The sequence below is a fragment of the Manacus candei genome, unplaced genomic scaffold, assembly GCF_025592945.1.
Source record: "Manacus candei isolate 608988 ecotype Guabito, Panama unplaced genomic scaffold, ASM2559294v1 h1tg000076l, whole genome shotgun sequence".
In the NCBI taxonomy this organism is placed as follows: Eukaryota; Metazoa; Chordata; class Aves; order Passeriformes; family Pipridae; genus Manacus; species Manacus candei.
Window position 1 is genome coordinate 4,294,301 of NW_026138124.1, and position 19,195 is coordinate 4,313,495.

Below are 19,195 nucleotides of genomic sequence, written 5' to 3' on the forward strand. Positions count from 1 at the left end.
AAACCACAAGGAAAACCAGGGATACAGCATCCAGTTGGGCATGACAGCTTTTATTCTTTGTTCTGAAATTATTCCAGGTGTTCATTTTCACGTGGAACTGCTACACTTTCTTTTGGCTGACAAGACCTGTAGTTTGTACCTCTGTGAATGCCTTATACCAGACTTATGTGTAATCAGTGAAACAATCCAGCTCCCCCCAGGCCAGAGCTGGTTCCTGGAGTGAATCAGTTCAAGTGGCAGACACTTGGTGCACTCAGCTGTGTGCTGGGGGGCAGCCCAGCCCCCTGGGAGGGCACAGAGCTGCTGCAGCTTCACTTCAGGAGCAGGAAAACCCCACTGCAACAGCAAAGCCAGCCAGGCCCCCGGGGTGACACTGTGGTGCATTAGGCTTTTATTAATAAAACTTACTAAAGTCCAGATGGATGGTGACCTTTATTAGAACACTGTCTGTGGCGACTTGTCCTCTCTCTATTGCTCTTTTCTTCCCACCCTTTTCCACCATGGGAGAATCCAGGTGAGCTGCTCAATGGAAGTACAAGCAGGACACTCCTGGAGCACTTCAGGTCAGTGAGGGTGTCTCCCTGTTTGCTTTAATAGATTACTTATTCCCAGTGCAAGGCAAACTTTCCCCCCCGCTGATTCCAAACACTAAACTGAGAAATAAACTGAACTGGTTTTCAACCAACTTTAACTTAAAGCAAAATCCTCCTGCCCTGCCTTCCTGCAGCAGTTTATTCGATTTTGGTGTAGCTTCTGCAATCAAAACCATCCCCTCAGCACTGTTTGTGTAGTGATGGGGTGTTACAGCAAGATCAAACTTGCTTAGAAGTTAGAGCTGGTCCACCTTCACTAGGCCTGACTTGCCCTCACAAACTACTTCTTACACTATTTAATAATATGGAATTTGCTGCAACGTTTAAATAGCTTTAGAAAGTTCCTTTAAAGGTATTCCAATCATCTTGGGGGATGGTTTCACCACTTTAACAAGCAAATGCATTTAAACAGGTGCTGTCTAAAAGCAAAGGCCATGCTGGCACTTCCCCTGCCCACCAGGCCCTGGAGGCAGTGGAGCTTTGCAGCTCTCTCCTGCACCTCTCACTCAGCTTCATCCTCAGGAGTGTTGTGTGAAGGGAGCAGTTCCACCTCCAGAGCTGGTTCAGTTCTGCCCCACATGTCCCACTCCCCCTGTCACTGGGAAGAGCTGCCTGAAGTGCCTTGGGGGGCTTCTCAAGGTGATGGTGGAAAAGAAACACACCAGGATTAGGTTAAAACCCCCACAACCCCCCTAAACCTCTATTACAACCAGCATTTACATGTTCAAGTTCCCCTGTGGCTCCATCCGTGGCAGCTGTAGCATCTGAACTTTATCAGTGAAAAGTGATGGAAAAGTCCTCCAGCAAGGGAGTGATTGTTGTTACTTTGAAGTAATTTACTGCCCAGCCTCCTCTAAGCTTGCTAATTAACTGATCATTTAGTTCTGGGGTCTTTCTTTAGAGGTGGCAGTAGCTAAAAATGAATTTATAAACACCTTCCAGCTGCTTATAAATAGGTGGTAGCTGCCCTAAGGAAAAGAACTGACCACAGCTCAGCAGAGACTGTGTTTTGCTGGACTCTTATCTGGGTGTCTCTCAAGGCTCAGCTACACCAGGAACTGATTTTAACAGCAGATTCTACCAAAACCAGCACCTGCTTCCCTGCAGCCTGGGGTTTATAGTGCCTGGGCCCTGTGCAGGTGTTCATTTGTCCTTTTCAGCAGAAAAATGGCAATGACCTGCCCTGGTCTCCTGGGAATCACTCATAATAGTGAATTTTGCCATGGATTTTAAGGGAGCTGGGCCTTGGGAGGACACATCCAGCTCAGTCTGATGGGCACAGACCAGATGGGAGGATGTCAGAGACCAGAATGGAAAGAGGAGGCAGATTATTGGATGGTTGTGTTGCCACACAGGCAATAACAAAAGCTATTTAAAACTACTCATTCCTGATCTGAACAGTTTGAAAGTGGTGAATCACAGAGCAGGAGGGTGCTCATAGGTGGCTTCTTATGTCTAATGCAAACACTGAAGGAGGAAATCCAGCTCTGGCCTTTGCCTTTTGTACTCCGAGACATTGATAAAGCTTGTGTGTAACCCAACTGCACAAGCTCCCAGATACTGTGTACCCTGCCTGGAGGAGAAATTCAGGCTTCTCCCTGCTACCTTTAAACTCTCTGGAGCAAATCAGGTGCCTGGGAAGGAGCATCAGCACAGAAATGCAGCCTGGCCTGAGGACGGTGCACGAGCTGAGGTCAGTGATGCTGCAGCAGCTCTGTGCTCACTGACCCCACTGCCTCAACACCCAACATGTCCCACCACTGTGCACACAAACATCTATTTCCTGGCTGCAGAAAAAAGCAGTTTTTAAATAGAATTCAGGCCGTGCATCTTACAGTTGTAAAAATACCACAGGAACAAAGGAAGTCCCCTGTTACTGATTTTGTACTAAAGTGTTTCCCCCCTCCCTCAGCTCCATCTCCACAGGTTAAAAAGCACCACAAATAACATGGAATTGTTATTTGCACAGACAGCTGGAAGGGATGGAGCTGGAGCTGCCCACCCACAGTGTGATGTTCCGCTGCAGGATTCTCCGTGCCCTGGAATCCAGCCCCTGGACTCACCCCGGGAGGACACACTGCTCGGCCAGGGCAGGGCAGCCCTCGTACTCCTGCAGGTGAGGGTTATCCAGGTCCCCCCTGTCACTGTGCTGGGAGGAGGGTGGGTGGCCCCAGGGGGGCCCTGTGCTCCTCACACACACACAGTGACTCCCCCTGGAGCCAGGGCGGTACAGCTTCCGAGGGACTCCGGCCCAGGCTCTGCTCACTCCCCCACTGGGAAGGGAAAAGGAAAATAAATCACAATTCAAAGCCATGGAAATGCTTCCAGTGCATAGAGAATCATTAGAAAAAAAAAACCCAAGGCAATCTGGGGGAATTAGAACTAACAATACACCCCACTGAGGTCGACTTTGCTCCCAGCAGCCCCCATCCCACAGCTCTGTGATCCCTTTTTTACTGGCTGTGCTTCAGAAACCTGAGGCCTGAACCTGGTTTCATCACTGCTGCTACACACTCCCACCCTTCTGGGAGTGACCAACTTCTGTGTCCCACATTTCCAGCGCTGGAAAAGGAACCACAGCCCTGTGTAACACAGCAAAGTGCCTTTTCTGGAGGTACCTCATTGCTCACAGGTGACCACACGTCATCACAGAGTGGTTTGGGTTGGAAGGGACCTCAAAGATCATCCAATCCACCCCTTGCCATGAGCAGGGACACATTCCACTAAACCAAGCTGCTCAAGGCCTTCTGTGCCTGCACTGAACACAGTGATTTGGAGAACTGAGGCAAAAGGAAAAATTTCAAGTACTTCCCCAGCTAATTCACTGTGTCTCTACACCTTTAAATGTCTATTTCTAGGCCCAATCCTGCCTGTTCCCCCAACCACAGCAGCTTTTAAACCTGTAAACTCCTACACCAGTCCCAAGGCTGCACCCAAGCTCAGTCCCACAGAGGAGCAGGTCCCCAAGGTCCCCAGAGCTGCCCAACCACTCTGCAGTGTGGGCTGTGAAATGATTTAACCTTCAAACAAAACAGTCCCTAAACTGAGAGCAGAACACAGCTAAATAGGAAAATAAGTAGGAAATGACTATTCAAAGCTCAACCTCATTTTTATGTGGTTTAAGTGAAAACTGTTGTGGCAGCAGCCTGTCAGACAGGCTGTGAAACTGTGGCAAAAACACAAGTTAATGCTTGTATTCCTGAGAGGGGAGAGAACCTGCTCCAGTCCCAGTCCTACTGGGGTTTTTGTCCTGTTTTCCTGAGAACAGGAGGATCATGCACATGTGGCAAATTCTGAAGCCTGATTTTGATTCCAGTGTGAGAGAAGAGGTTGTTTACCCTGGAGAAAAGGAGGCTCAGGGGGGACCCTCTCTCCACCTCCCTGACAGGAGGGGGGAGCTGGGGGGGGTTGGGCTCTGCTCCCAGGGAACAAGGGACAGAATGAGAGCAAACAGCCTCAAGTAGCACCAGGGGAGGTTTAGGTTTGATTTTGGGTAAAATTCCTTCATGGAAAGGGTTGTCCAGCCCTGGCCCAGGGTAGTGGAGGAGCCCCATCCCTGGAGGGTTTAACAGACTGTGGATGTGGCAACTGGGGACATGTTTTAGTGGTGGCCTTGGTAGTGCTGGGGGAACTCAATGATCTTGGAGTGCTCTTCCCACCTGAACAATCCTGTGAATGCAGACAGGGAAAGGGACCATGCCTGGGGTATTCCAGCCACGGCAGCACTGCTGCACATGGAACCTGTGCCCTGCTGTGGAGTGGTGGCTGCAGGAGCCAGGACACCTTCCTGCACCCCTCCTGCCAGGGGAGCAATGACACAGTGCAGGGCCCCCAAAAAGGGGCAGAAATGCTCTGCTCCAAAGGATCCACGACGTGGGAAGGCAGTTTACCTCTGTGTGGAGCACCAGAAGCGGGTGCCCTTGGCAGAGCTCCACTCAGAGTTGCAGGGTGGGAACTGCTGCTTCCTCTGCTCACTTTCTGCTTGGGATTTCAGAGCTTCCTCAATGGCAGCCTCAGCCTCCCTCAGGGCTTCTGTGGGTGCCCCGTTCTCATCGTAGAACCTCCCCACCAGCTTCCCTGGGAGAGAAGATCAATTAAGACCACAGTGTTTCCAGGCAGGGAAAATGCATAGTCCTGGTGGCTTTTTTTATTTGTTATTTGAAGGCAAAAAAAAGGAGGATGTCACCGTGGCCCAATTTTAGAACTGAACTGAGCTTACATCCCTTCAAATAACTCTTGGCTCACCCAGCAATTTACCCATATTAATAAATCCACACAGGACAAGCTTAGGCACAGACAGAAACCAAAGCCACTTTCAGCAGCAGAACCCACCCATGCACCTCTTTCCCCAAAATAGCTTTCCTGCACTGCTGCTCCTGCAGTCTCCCAAGTCCTGCTGATTTCAGGCTGGCTCCACGCCTTTGGCTCAGGAAAAGCAGGGCAGAGCTGACAGCCCAGGTGGGAAAACCATTCAGCTTCCCCTCAGAGGGAATCAAACCTCAAACTGGGTGTGCCTGGGCAGCAGCTCCAGCCGGGCACTCGCAGGGTTCGGGGTCTGCAGCACAGAGAGACCCTCACCAAGGTGATGCCCCGGAGATAAAACCTGGTATTTTGCCCCCAGCCTTCCACCGTTCCCCCCACCGTGTGTCCCCTGTGAGCCCCCCCAGCCCCAGCACCCACCCACGGGCTCGTAGTTGTCATTGTAGAAGCTCAGCCAGCCCTGGATGGAGAGCAGCTCCTGCGGGGACAGCGCCGACACGTCGTCCACCAGCCCCGACGCCGTGAAGTCGCCCGTGGCAAACGCTCTGGTGGCATCTCTGCCTGGGGGGTGAGAGCCCAGCCAGGGGTGAGACCCCCAGACGGGGGGTGAGACCTCAGCCAAGGAGCAAATTCCTGTGCCAGGGGTGAGTCCCCAGTCATGGAATGAATTCCCCAGCCATGGAGTGAGTTCCCGGTCATGGAGTGAATCCCCCAGCCATGGAGTGAATCCCCCAGCCATGGAGTGAATCCCCCAGCCATGGAGTGAATTCCCATGCCAGGGTGAGACCCCAGCCAGGGGGTGAGACCCTATTCCCCAGCCATGAAGTGAATTCCTGTGCTAGAGGATGAACCCCCAGCCATGCAGTGAATTCCTGTGCCAGGGTGTGAGACCTCATTTCCCAGCCATGGAGTGAATTCCTTTGCCAGGGGATGCAACCCCTGACACGGGAGCGAATCTCCCAGCCAGGGGGTGAATTCCTCAGCCGTGGAGTGAAACCCTCAGCCAGGGGTGAGACCCCATTCCTCAGCCACGGAGTGAATTCCCAGGAGGGTGTGTGACCCCGGCCATGGAGTGAGACCCCATTCCCCAGCCATGGAGTGAACTCCCCAGCCAGGGGTGAGACCCCATTCCTCAGCCACGGAGTGAATTCCCAGGAGGGTGTGAGACCCCGGCCATGGAGTGAGACCCCATTCCCCAGCCATGGAGTGAATTCCTGTGCCAGAGGATGAACCCCCAGCCAGGGGTGAGATCCCCCTCGGAGCGAATCCCTCAGACGATCCCCACCCCCGGTCCAGGGCTGACATCCCCCCCTCCCTCAGCCAGGCCCAGCGCCATCCCCGGCGGTACCTGCGAGCGCGCTGTACGCCCCGCCAGGCCCGTAGTGGCGGCGGCCGCGCTGCACATCGAAGACCCTGCCGAGCAGGGCGAGGTAGAGCCCGGGGTCCCCCGGCGCGCCCCGGTAGCGGCGCAGCTCGGCGGCGCGGAGCAGGCGGTGGCGGGGCTCGAACCCGCGGCGCAGGAGGCAGGCGGCGCCCAGGCACAGCAGCGCCGCGGCCGCGCCCCGCCACATCGCCGCACCCCGCGCGGCGCGACACCCGCGCGGCGCGCTTTACGGCAGCGTGGCGAGGGAGCGCGGGGGGACGGGACGGGATGAGAGAGGAGGGACCTCAGAGATCATCGCATTCCAACCCCCTGCCAGGGACAGGGACACCTGCCACCAGAGCAGGTTGATGCAACCTGGCCTTGGACATTTCCAGGGACGGGGCAGCCACAGTTTCTCTGGGAATGCTATCCCAGCCTCTCCCCGCCCTCACAGGGGAGAATTTCGTCCTGAGAATGCCCTTCTTGAGTACGTGCACAGAATCACAGAATTGTTAGGGTTGGGAGGGACCTCTGGAGATCACCCAGTCCAACCCCAGGCCAAGGCAGGGTCACCCAGAGCAGGTCACACAGGGACACGTCCAGCTGGGTTGGAATGTCTCCAGAGAGGGAGACTCCACGACCGCCCTGGGCAGCTGTTCCAGGCTCTGCCACCCTCAACAGAGAGAAGTTCTTCCTCATGTGGAGGTGGAACTTGTTGTGATTTAGTTTACGGCCATTGCTCCTTGTCCTGTCTTTGAGAACAGTCTGGGACCATCCTGTGACACCCCTTGGGGGCATCACTTATGAGAATTAATGAGACCCCTCTCAGTGTTGTGTTCTCCAGGTGCAGCTCCCACACTATCTCCCCATCAGAGTGCCATTCCAGCCCCAAATCCTCTCCATTCCCTGAGCTGGATCCACTGCAGCCGCTCCTTCTTCTCCTTCTCTTTCTCCTTCTCTTCTCCTTATTCTTCTCTTCCTACTCCTTCTCCTTCTGCTTCTTGTCTTCTGTTTCTCTTCTTCTCTTTCTGCTTCTTGTCTTCTGTTTCTCTTCTTCTCTTTCTGCTTCTTGTCTTCTGTTTCTCTTCTCTTTCTGCTTCTTGTCTTCTGTTTCTCTTCTTCACCTCCTCCTTCTCTTCCTTCTCATTCTCCTCCTCCCTCTCTTTCTCTTTCTCTTCTCCTTTTTATCCTTCTCCTCCTCTTCTCTTTCTTATCCTTCTCCTCCTCTTCTCTTTCTTATCCTTCTCCTCCATCTTCTCCTTTTCCTTCCCTTCTTCTTCCTTTCTCCTCCTCCTCCTCCTCCTTCCCCTTCCCCCTCACGTCACTGTGGGGAGGGGGGGCGGATCTTTACGACGCCCGCCGCCGTGCTTTGCGGCGGTGTGGCGCTGTGCGGCGGCGTGTCGCGGCGCGCTTTGCGGCGTTGCGGCGGCCCGCGCTGACAGGTGCGGCGGGCGGGAAGTTGCTGACTAAGGCGGGCCGGGCCGGGCCGGGCGGCACCGGCGGCTGCGGGGCTCCGAGCGCCTCATGGGGACGGCGGCGAGCCACAGCAGCGAGGAGGAGGAGGAAGGCGCCGAGGAGGGCATGGAGGGGCCGGCGGGCGGCGCGCCCCAGCCCGGCGCGGCCGCCCCGGCGCTGCCGCCGGCCGAGGTGCTGCTGGAGCAGGCCCGGCTGCGGGAGGCCACGGCGCGGCTGCGGGACGCGGCCCTGCCCGAGCCGCTCGTGTCGCGGCACCACAGCGCGCTGGTGCGATGGCTGGAGGAGCGGCTGAGCCGCGGAGACGAGGCCGTGAGCCTGGAGCAGTTCTGCGAGGTGCTGGAGAACGTGTCCCGGCTGGCGGCCGGCAACCGCGGCGAGAGCGAGGAGGTGAGACCGCCGGGGAGCACCGGGGGGGGGGCCCTCACGGACCACCCCGGCCCGCGCCCTGCCACGGGCAGGGACACCTTCCACGACCCCCGGTTGCTCCAAGCCCCGTCCAGCCTGGCCTTGGACGCTTCCAGGGTGTGGCTGACCCCCTCCAGGGATCCGCCTGCCCGCCGGGGGCTGCGGGGTCGGGGAAACCCCCCGGGCCGGGTCTGCCCTCGGCACTGGGTCCGTGACCACTGGCACGACCCCGGACACCCCGCCTGGTGCCGGGGGCGAGGCCAGGCCGGAGGGTTCTGCACCAGGCTGGCAAAGCAGCTGCTCGTGCTGATAGCAGCCTGTCAGCTCCCTGATACCTCCTTTTTTTTTTTTTTTTTTTAATTTATGCCAGTTATTTGTGATCATGCTCAGCAGTCGCTTGTGAATAAAATGGGTATTTACTGCAGTATTTCTGCTGGTGGGAGCACAGGTTGGAAGTCCTGCCTGAGCAATTCCTCTTGTGTACTTCCCAGTGTTATCAGCGAGTCAAAGTTTTCCAGGCTTGATTTTATTGCAGCTTTTTAAAACCAGCAGTGGAATTTTCAAGTTGGTATCCCATTACTTGCTGGAAAGTCAGTGTTTTGGAAAACTTGCAAGAAAGTGGTGTAACCCTAACCCTGCACAGACAGGTGAGGTTTTAGTGGTGTAAGAGAGTCCAGTTTCCTTTCACTTGTGGGAAGGGACAGGGGGAGTTTAATGTCTAGAACATTTAAGCTTTACCCATCCAAAATGCAGCAGAATACTCTGCCGGGAATTCCACACTCAGCTGAGAAAGTGGCTGTGTCTGAATTCCTCACTGCAGGCAGTTCCTGGGGCTCCCCAGTCACTTCCTGCTGTCTTTGAGTAGCAGAGTAACTGTGAACTGATAAATCACACGCACACTCCTGAGTCAGTGCTGACAGGGGAACGGGGCTACTGCCATCTGGGAGGAGACTCATTTTGGGGTGTGTTTAGATCACACTGGTTTAAATGGCTTGGTAAAACGCTGCCTCCACTTCCAGTTCCTTTGCGAGAAGAGCCAGTAACAAACACTTCTTCATTTGTAACAACACGAGGGGGAAATTTGTCCCTTGGGGTTCCTTGTGTTGGCACAAACAGCTGAGCCTTGTGGGCTGCAGGGATAGTTTGAGAGTTGTCTGTGTTGCACATCCTCCTCTGCACGAAGAATCTATTTGTTTGGGTTTCATTTCCTGCTCTGGGGAGTGGGGAAAAAGCTCGTCACAGGGTTTGCCGTGGCACGGATGTGTGGTCACATCTGCTCTGTCCTGCCAGGGGGAGACGTTGGCAGTTCTGTGGAAAACCTCTGTGCCATCATTTCTGTGACTGTCCCCAGCCCACGAGCTGTGGGGTTTGAGATTTCCTGCTCAGTTAGTCAGTTTGGGGCTGGCAGGTCAATAGGTGTCACTTTTTGGTGTTTACAGAGGCCTGTCTGGCACAGAGCAAGTTTTGCTCTGCCCTTTCAGTTCCTCTGTTCTCAGCACGGGGCTGTGAGCACATACTTCGGATGCTTTCTGGGCAAAGTGAACCTCTCTTCAAATGCAAAATCTGTTTTCTAGGTAAACTGAACCTCTGAATCCTTTTTTTTTTATTCAGTGGTGCTTGAGCAGTTGTCATGTCATGCTGGCAGCATTAATGCTGCAGTTTTACCAGGGGCAGAGGGGCAAATACAGAGTCCTGTCCTGCCATCCAACTCCTGAGCTGGGAGACAAGGGACTGGTTTTTCCATGTGCTGTATTTCCAAGCAATCCTCTTACTCATCACTTCCCAGCAAAGATGTTTCTTCATATTCAGGGTTGAACTGGGTAGGAACTGAGGATTTACTGCCTTTATTTAGGAGCAAGATGCAACTGGCTTGTGGTAAAGCTGCTGCTGCATTTGTAGCATGTCCCAGGGCTGAAAACAACTCAAAAACTCAGAGTACAGGTTGATATATTGATTTTTTTCCCCCCCTTTTTTTGGCTTATCCCCTGTTGCACAGGGCAGCAGTGGAAATTGTGGCTGTTTTTTGTCAAATAGTCAAATTAGTTATACTGAACAGTCAAAAAATAATTTTAGAGTTCTAAATTTGGTGCAATCTCCTGAGATCACAGGAGGAGTTTAAAATTAAAATAACGAAATCCTACATTAAGATGCAAAGAAAAGCATATATGTGGTAATCCCTTCTTACATGAAAGTGTAAGAAACCAGTTTAAAGTAGCTGTCAGCAGATCCAGCCTTGTGGTTTTGTGTGTCTTTTATTTTCACCAGTAACATCACAAAACTTTCTCACTTTGTAGCTTAGTAACTGCACAGTTGGACTTCCAATATGAGGATAAAAAGTCATAATGGTGAGGATGGTGTGAAACTGTACATTGAATTGTTTTGGCAGCTGAGTTATGTCTGTTAGAACAAGCCAGAGGGAATTGATTCTCCTCGAGCAAAGGTTTTTGTTCTGGGATCTGCCTGATGCCCCGTGTCAGTCTCCTGGACTGAGTAGCACCAGCTTTGCTACTCAGAATAGTTTTTTAAAGGTGATAATTATTATTTTGGCTTCAGCTCTGTTTTTAGTAAGACTTCATAAAGCTGCCGAGCTACAATTCACCTCAGTGCCATCTGAGCTTTAAGCAGCTGAAACACCTCGCTTTGACTCTGTCGTGTTCTGAGGACTTTGCTCCCATTTAAGTGCTGTAATTATGTCATGGTTAATTGGCAGGTTATTTTGAGCTGATCAGCTCTCTAGGATAGACTTTTAATGGTGCAGCAAGTTTGATAATCAGGTAATAAACGGAGAGACTGAAGCCTGAGCTGCCTCCCGAGCAGCAGTGATCCCTTGGCTCAGACCCCCCTGGGATGGGCTGTTCTGGGGCCCCACATTTCCTGGGCTATGTGGCTGAACTTGAAATACCAAGTTCAGGGCTGGGAGACTCCAGTTTTGCTTGTAAAGAAATATCTTTTGTTAAATGCATTCCCAATTTATATGGGAAAAGTGGGTACTCCTGAAATACTGCATTTCTCTTTGGGGTTAAGTTCCATTTTTTTAGCAATTTGTCTCAGAATTAAATCTGATTGTGAAAATATGCTCCAGTGAACACACCACTATTAAAAATCTGGCTATAAGTTCCCTAAAGTGGCTAGTTAAATTAATTTACATTTATGAGCTTGGTTCTGTTTTATAGGCTCAGCTGAATAAAAATACCATGTACTTTTGTTAGTTCAAAGTTGTGAAGTGCTGTGTGAGTTATTTTTTGTACATGCTCAACACAGCTTTTTATATGAAAAGTTACATGAAGGTCAAAGTTAATAAAGCTGGCAGTGGTTCCCTTCAATAAGAAAAAAAAAACTTTTCTAACTCTCCATTGTTTCACAAATACTTTGACAAACTATATTTTGGTATTTTGTGTAGGAGGACAGTTTATGGAAGGAAATACACATTAAAAAAAAATCTTCTGGTTCTCAGGACATTTTCTTAAACAAAGCAAATATTTAAACCCTGAAGGAACTGGAGTGGCTGCAGTGAGAGGGATGCAGCAGGGATGAGTAATGGAAGGTGTGGCTTCTGGAACAACCCACCCTTCAGTGAAGAACTTTCTGGGGTTCTCTAGTGAGCACCTTTCTCCCAGTCCCAGCTCTCCATGGATGGATCCTGCTGATTCACTGGGGGAGATGATGGGCTGTCTCCACCTAAGCATGACTACAGTTGACTTTTATAGGAAGGCAGTGCAAATACCTCCAAACTTGCTAGACACTGCAGATTTCCAGCCAGGCTGTTTCCTGTTACCATGATTTCAATACTGTGGAAAATTGATTATTTTGAGCTTAATTTAATAGTGTTACAACGTTTCTCTGAAATGCCTTGAATTCCTGCTTGAAGGAAATATGCTGAAATAAATTTTCCTTTTTTGTCCCTCCTCAGGCCTTTGCACAGTTTGATGTTGAAGGAGATGGCACTGTAGATGTGGAGAATATGCTGGAGGCTCTCAAGAATTCTAGTGGAGCAAATCTTCAGGGGGAGCTGAGCCATGTAATCAGGCAACTGCAAGCTTGTTCACTAGTGCCAGGTATGGGAGCAGAGGGACAAAACACATGGTTCCCCAAGTCCTGTCCTATAAAAGGAGTGCTGCTTCAATAAATTGCTTGTCCTAATCTCATCAAAACCATACTCCAGGAGGTTCTTATTTCTTCAGTATCAAGCAAGGGAAGTTGCTATAAATTAAAAATTTCCCATAATTACGTGCAGAACTTCCTTTCACAAAGAACCACTCTTTTCTTCTCTGTGTGACTGGAGAGTGTCTTATTCTCCTTTGGTTTGTCTCACAGACAGAACAGAGCTCCTTGCAGGGTTTTGGTGAGTGCCCAGCTAATGCAGTCTTGTACTTGGTCACTGGGGGAATAAATCCTCTGTGGAGTCTGCTTCAGGGAATGAGTCATACACTTTAGTACTATTATATTGTTATTCAGCATTTGAAATCCTGCTAAAACATCACTCAGGTTTTACAGTGTATGGTTCAGAAAGTGTCGGTTTCCAGAACTTAATTTCTGGGATAAGTATCAGTTACTGGCTTTCCTTTGATGGTAAGTGGCTAAAGAGGATTTGCCTTAAAAGATAAGACAGGAAAGGCTGCAATTGGCTAGAGATAAGTCAGAGGAGAGGACTTAGGATACTATTCTATGCATCTAAATGCACTGGGATTCAGAGTACCAATGTGAAGGAGCTGGAATTTCTTGCCAGTTTGGTGGAAAGCATTAGAGATCTCTTTGGGAATAATCCACAGTGCCAAAGTGAGATGCTTAATGTAGCTCCAAATGACTGATGCAAGTACATCCTCTTGTTAGCCAGGCAGCAGCTGCTTCACTCAGGTATTGAAGGTAAGGGTTTGGGACAGCAAAACAAGCATAAGATTTTTGGTTATTGTTTTGAACTCCTTCAGGCATTTCAAGTAACTCACAAAAATATTTGCCTGCACTTTTCCCTGTTGTAAAGGTTGCAGACTTGAGCTGCTTTATGTGGTGGAATGTAGTTTCCTAATATTGGTTGCCATGCTTAATTTGGATTTCTCAAGTAATAGGATTTAAAGGGGGAATGTAATGACTTGGTCAAGTCAGCTCATAGAATCACAGAATGTCCTGAGCTGGAAGAGACCCACAAGGATCATCCAGTCCAACTCCTGGCCCTGCACAGGACACTCCAATAATTCCACCCTGTCCCTGAGAGCATTGTCCAAACACTCCTGGAGCTCTGGCAGCCTTGGGGCTGTGCCCACTGCCCTGGGGAGCCTGGGCAGTGCCAACCACCTCTGGGGGAAGAACCTTTCCCTGAGATCCAGCCTAACCCTCCCCTGACACAGCTCCAGCCATTCCCTCAGGTCTTGTCACAGAGAGGAGGGATCAGAGCTGCCCCTCAGGAGGAAGCTGCAGTCCCTGGGGGGGGTCTGACATCAATCTGCTCTTCTCCAGGCTGGACAAACCAGGTGCCCTCAGCTGCTCCTCACATGGTCCCTCCTGACCCTTCCCCATCTTCGTAGCCTCCTTTGGACTCTCTCTAATAGCTTTGCATCCTTCTTACATTGTGCCCAAACCCACAAGGAAATCGTGTCTCTTTCTAGGTTTTATTGACATATTTTCTGAATCGAAAGAGCGGCTGGGCCTCCACGCCTCGATGATCCTGAGGTTCCTGCACCGGAACCGCATCTCCAGCTCTGCCATCCCGTACCCAGTGCTGGAGTACTTCAACAACATCTGCACCATGCGCTCCTCCGTGCTCAAGGACTCTTTGGATCGGCTTCTCCTGAAGGAGAGAGGTGGGTGATACCTGCTGGGTCACCTCTAACAGGCATGGAGTTGATCTGCACACTTCTGGGGGGTTGTTTTGTTCACTTTTTGAGGCACATAAATTGATTTCTGAGCTATCCACACTGGGATGTTCTCATCTTGCTCCTGACCATTACTGATCTGCCATATTGTCTATTCGGTCAAATATCTCTACTGGTTGCCAGAAACTTGGTTTCCATGGGAAGTGAATGTTTGCTGAAGTTGGCTGTTCAGTATTAATAGGTATTTTATTGTTTTGGACTGAAGGTAGTGAGTCTTTTCCTGTGTCTCTGTGGGACTGGCCTGGTGATCTCCCTGGAGCCATGGCTCTTTTGCTTCACAGCTTGACTTGGTATTTTCAGATTTCTGCACTTCTGTTGAAGCAGATCAAGTTACCTGGGGAAACAGCCTGCTTTGTCCCTTCCCTAGAGTAGCTGAATCGAGGTTTTCTCTGTGATGTTTTACTTTTTCCTTTCATCTGTTTGTATTTTGGCACGAAAATGATAAAGCACTGATGAGACCAGTAATGAAAGGAGACAAAGGCTATTGAACTCCAGGCAGTGGAGGTGTTTTCATGCCATGAGTGGTAGATTGAGACTATTGCAATTCCAGGTGAAATCAAACCTTGCTGTCTCGTAGATCCTGTCAGAAACAGGCTGTGTTCTGTGCCAAGCAGTTAATTGGTTTGAGGTAGTTACTGTAAAGGTATAACACTTCTCAAAACGAGCCAAAGCAGCATGTCCTGAGCAATTCCTTGTCTGTGCAGAGTACCCCAGTGACCTGAATGGCAGTGAGGAGTCAGACAAGCTGAAGTCTGTCCCGAAGTGCTACACCCACATCGAGACCTCGTCCAATTCCGCCGACATCGACAAGATGACCAACGGGGAAACCTCCTCCTTCTGGCAGTCGGACGGGAGCGCCCGCTCCCACTGGATACGGTGAGAGGGGTGGGGTGCTGGGCCTTGCCTTGGCCCTGCCTGCACTCCAGCTGCCCTCCAGGGCTGCTCCATCACTCCCCTCCCCAGCTGGAGCGAAAAATGAAACAAAGAGCTGGTGGGTCCAGGACAGGGAGAGCTCCCTCACCAACTCCATCACGGGCAAAGCAGACTTGACTTGGGGCATTTAATTGAATTCATTAAATCAGAGTAGGGTAAGGAGAAATAAAACCAAATCTTCCCCTCCCTTTTCCCCAGAATTAACTTCTCTTCCTCTTTCTTCTCCCCCTCAGAGGCACAGGGTGTGGGGAGTGTGGGCTGTGGTCAGTTCATCACATGTTTCTGCCACTCCTTCCTCCCCAGTGGGAGGACTCATCACACTCTTCTCCTGCTTTCAGGGTGGAATCCCTTCCATGGGTCCTTCTCATGGGCTCACAAGTCCTGCCAGCAAACCTGCTCCAGTGCAGGCTCCCCTCTCCAAGGGGCCTGTCTCCACACAAACCCCCCACCCCATAGCCCCCCACTGCCAAAACCTTATCACACAAACCCAGTACAGATGTAATTTAAAAAAAATTGTGGAATCAGTGAGTGACAGATAAGTATAGTGGTGGTTAGGGGGTTAAACTTTATGCAGAAGTCATTAATCTCTGCGTGAAGTTTAAAGGCCTAACAACCAAATAAAAGTTCACCTGTAAAATGCCTGCATCTGCCACTGCCTTGTTGTGGAGCAAAGCTTTCCAAGCTGTGGTGCAGATGCAGTGGTTGGGACTTGAATAGAAGTGCTTTGCCACTGTCTAGAAAGTTCCACGAGACAGAAATGCTCAATGAAACAGAATTGTTGAGTGCTTTTTCAGTGGTAGATCTATACTTAAAAAAAACCCCATATCTCGTTTTGGTCATTATTGACACTGCATTTTTATTCCTGAAGAATGAATTCTCAGTTGAAAATATGAACAGAAGGATCTACAGTCTCACTCTCAGAGGTGACTGGTTTTTTAAGTCGAAATCTTTTAACTTGTCCACCATGATATGGGGTTGTAGGAAGACCTGTGAAGCATGAAGTAAAGCTCAGAGGATTTATTTGTGTTTGTAGAGGTGGAAAATGAATGAATAATATAATATATATATGATAACAAAATCATTAAAGCAAAGTGCTTGACTTGCCTTCTCTTTACAAGAACTGTTTTATCTTCTTTGCTCTGCAGCTTAAAGATGAAACCAGATGTGGTTTTGAGACACCTGTCCATCGCAGTGGCAGCCAGTGACCAGAGTTACATGCCACAGCAGGTCACAGTGGCAGTGGGAAGGAATGCCAGCAGTCTCCAGGAGGTCCGAGATGTTCACATTCCAAGCAATATCACTGGCTACGTAACACTGTTGGAAAACGCTAACATTAGTCAGATGTGTGAGTCAATAAAGATCCCATTGGGATATTGTTTTGCTGCTTTTTGGAAGGTGAAAGGTTGGGTAGATCATGGAATGGTGTGTTGAAGTGTCAGTCGTTAGAGGTGAAACTTCTGACCTCGTCCTTGGGTCGGAAAAAATTGGTTTAATTGTAGTTTAATTTCTAGCCTGGAAGAGTCTCCTGAGCCTTTCTCGTGGTCTGTCTGTAATGTGGGCTCAGGGCTGAGGAGAAGATTGACTCAAGATGCAGTTTTAGCCTCTCAATTTGAAGACAGAGGGCAGTTTTAAAATATCTTTGCTTGCACAGTGAAAGCATATGTTGGCTGATAGTATCTAGCAAAAAATCTGCTTCTGAGCAACTGGTTTTTTTTAGTACCAAAACTCTGAAATTGGTCAGATGTAAAACAGGTTTTGTGCTCAGGGGTTTTAAACAGTGTTATTTTTGAATCTGGTGGCTCTGTGGGTGCTATATTGGAATCAATCCAAGGAAAGCTGCTCCTTCCTAAGATGGTTTCTACAGCTTCAGGAATTTTGTCCCTTCAGTTCAAAAAGGTGTTTTTCACCGAGATGAACTTTGATTGCCGCAAGAAATGGGCAGCAAGGGTGTTGTTCCTCAGAAGTAATCAGGACAACATCATCTATGCAGAATGGTCAAGAACTTAGTGAAAATTTTTGTGTAACTTAAAACTTTGCATTTAGGCTTTACTCCTTTTCCCCATCAACTCCCCAACCACTCACTCCCAAGACACTGCCTACGTACGTAGGTAGAAAGGTACTGGTGAAATAATCTATTTTCCACTTTGAGGGGCTTTTACTACTTTTTCCCCCTTAATTTCTAGCCATGCCATATGTAATGGACTATTGAAAGGCTGAATTTTCCCAATCACAGTGTGCACGGTGAGGAAACACGTGTGCACTCATCCACATGTGGGAGGACAGTTTTGCATCTCCTGCCATTTTTTTTTCCTAAGGGGTTCTGCAGGAATTATTGTTCAGAATATCTGCACTCTTCTAGATCTAATCCAGCAGAAGAAATGGGAAAAAAAAAATTCTGTTTTGTGTTTTGACAGATGTCCAGATAAACATCAAGCGTTGCCTTAGTGACGGGTGTGACACCAGGATCCACGGGCTCAGGGCCGTGGGCTACCAGAGGGTGAAGAAGGTGGCAGTGTCTGTGTGTGATGCCTCAGCCATCTGGTACTGGTCCCTGCTGACCTCTCTGGTCACAGCTTCCATGGAAACAAACCCAGCATTTGTTCACACTATTTTACAGAATACTCAGTAAGTACCAAAGTTCCACGCTGAGGGATTTTATTTGGTTTTATAAGTGGGTTTTTTTTTAAATACTTCTGGCTTTAGTAAGCTAGTCTGCCTTGTGTAACTGGTTTCCACTCCCTCCACTGAGGTGATTAAACATCTTTTTGCCATCTCATTGTTCAAATTTTTGATGTTTCTCCTTTGTCCACTTGCATACACTAGAAAAGGGTAATTGTCCTGGCTGTTGTGTCTCATCTAGTTGTTAAACCATGACTGAATGGACACTGAAAAATACATTTTTTTACCCTTGCTTTGACTTGTCATGATGTTCAGAAGCCTTAAATTAATTAATTTTCGTTGTCCAATGTTGATAATAAAATTAACATCTCCCCCTTATGAGGTTAATTAACCTTATGAGGTTAATTTAGCCTAATTTTCAGCAGATTTCTGCCTGTGTGATGCCTTGTCACACTTTTCATGGGGATATAGTCGAGTCTGTGCACTATCTCCATGCAGGTATTTGCTTGTGGTGATTGACCATTTTCTGTGTAACATTTCCTTGTTTGATTGCCAAACACTTCTGCTGGATGACTTGAAGGGTTGGAATCCTAAGAAAATGTTTCCACACCCACATCAGCTTTTATAGAGCTTAGGTAGCATAATACCACAAAACTGAGGAGCAGTGCTGATTAGGTTAATGAGTGCAGCAGGTTAAAGTCCATTAAGCCTATCTTTTAATTTGTGTCATCTGTGAAATCTCTTTAAGGTTTAGATACCTTCATACATGCCCACACCTGAGGAAGTTGCAAGCTTTACTAAAACTGAGGGCCTTCAGTTTTAGCACAGTTTAGATATTTTTTAGAAATATAACATTAACTCTGAACTAATAAAGCAGAAAAAATTTATGTTGACTGAAAACAGGCTTCCAGGAATTACAGATTCAGTGTTTAGAATTATAAAGCAAAACCCCCAAACTTTAATATTAGATAGAATGACTTCAGTATTGGATAGAATGACTTTGGTGAAACTGCTTGAGAATTCCTGTTTTCTGGGGTTATTACATGATTTTTGGGAATTCACAAAAATTCTGGTCTGAGCTAACAAGTGTCTTTCTGTAATTGTTTTGAAGGAATTTCAAAGCCATTTTCCCTTTACTCACAGGCTCTTGCTCAATTCCAGAACAATTTAAAATGAAGCAGCACTTGCACACTGAGCTGTTTCTAATGCTGTCACAGATTTAATTCAAAACTCCTGCATGTGTTTGTCTCATTAAATCTGAGATTATGGGACTAGATTGGAGATTACCCAGCAGTCACTGAACTTCTCCCTGCCTGGAATGCAATCCTGCTGTTACCTTTTGAAGAGCTTCTCTGTGTAAATACATTTTGTGCACTCAGCAGCAATTTGCAGAGACCTGCCCACGCAAAGCCTGAAGATTCAAATGTCTGATTCCTTTTGGGAGGCTGTTTTCTCCCATTCTGACTGGTTTCCTGCTGTTGTGTTTCATTTTTCCCCAGGAAAGCACTGCAGCACATGCCACCTCTCTCCCTGACACCGGGCTCCACGGATTTTTCCAGCTTCTTATCGCCAAACGTTTTGGAAGAAGTGGATAGTTTCCTGATCAGGATAACAAGGTGAGTTTGTGTTGCTGATGCTCTGAGAAATGGTTTAGGAGACTTTGTATAGCAAAACCTTGC

General features: G+C 49.0%; 2 protein-coding genes across 3 annotated transcripts in view; one reads left to right on the forward strand and one right to left on the reverse strand.

Moving 5' to 3' along the window:
* Positions 1-36: 36 nt before the first annotated feature.
* Positions 37-6,439, reverse strand: LOC127480810 (neuferricin). The gene is made up of 4 exons (XM_051809336.1): positions 6,202-6,439; positions 5,274-5,414; positions 4,484-4,670; positions 37-2,866 (listed from the first exon to the last, which is right to left on the reverse strand). The coding sequence occupies exons 1-4, from the start codon at positions 6,422-6,424 to the stop codon at positions 2,653-2,655; spliced, it is 765 nt and encodes a 254-aa protein (XP_051665296.1). The 5' UTR covers positions 6,425-6,439; the 3' UTR covers positions 37-2,652.
* A 1,228-nt stretch (positions 6,440-7,667) lies between these two features.
* Positions 7,668-19,195, forward strand: part of ZZEF1 (zinc finger ZZ-type and EF-hand domain containing 1) — a 57,325-nt gene continuing 45,797 nt past the window's right edge. For both annotated transcript variants that reach the window (XM_051809277.1, XM_051809278.1), the window contains exons 1-7: positions 7,668-8,079; positions 12,008-12,152; positions 13,698-13,892; positions 14,669-14,840; positions 16,043-16,242; positions 17,312-17,522; positions 19,016-19,132. In XM_051809277.1, coding sequence (XP_051665237.1) covers positions 7,741-8,079; positions 12,008-12,152; positions 13,698-13,892; positions 14,669-14,840; positions 16,043-16,242; positions 17,312-17,522; positions 19,016-19,132 — 1,379 coding nt within the window. In that variant the 5' untranslated portion in view covers positions 7,668-7,740. The remainder of the gene's footprint in view (positions 8,080-12,007; positions 12,153-13,697; positions 13,893-14,668; positions 14,841-16,042; positions 16,243-17,311; positions 17,523-19,015; positions 19,133-19,195) is intronic.

Excerpts from the sequence above, each read along its gene's own strand:
- LOC127480810 (XM_051809336.1), bottom strand. The coding sequence starts at position 6,424 with ATGTGGCGGGGCGCGGCCGCGGCGCTGCTGTGCCTGGGCGCCGCCTGC. Across the intron at positions 4,671-5,273 it reads TGACAACTACGAGCCCGTGG|GGAAGCTGGTGGGGAGGTTC; the intron begins GTGGGTGCTGGG and ends CTTCTCTCCCAG. Across the intron at positions 2,867-4,483 it reads TTCTGGTGCTCCACACAGAG|TGGGGGAGTGAGCAGAGCCT; the intron begins GTAAACTGCCTT and ends TTCCCTTCCCAG.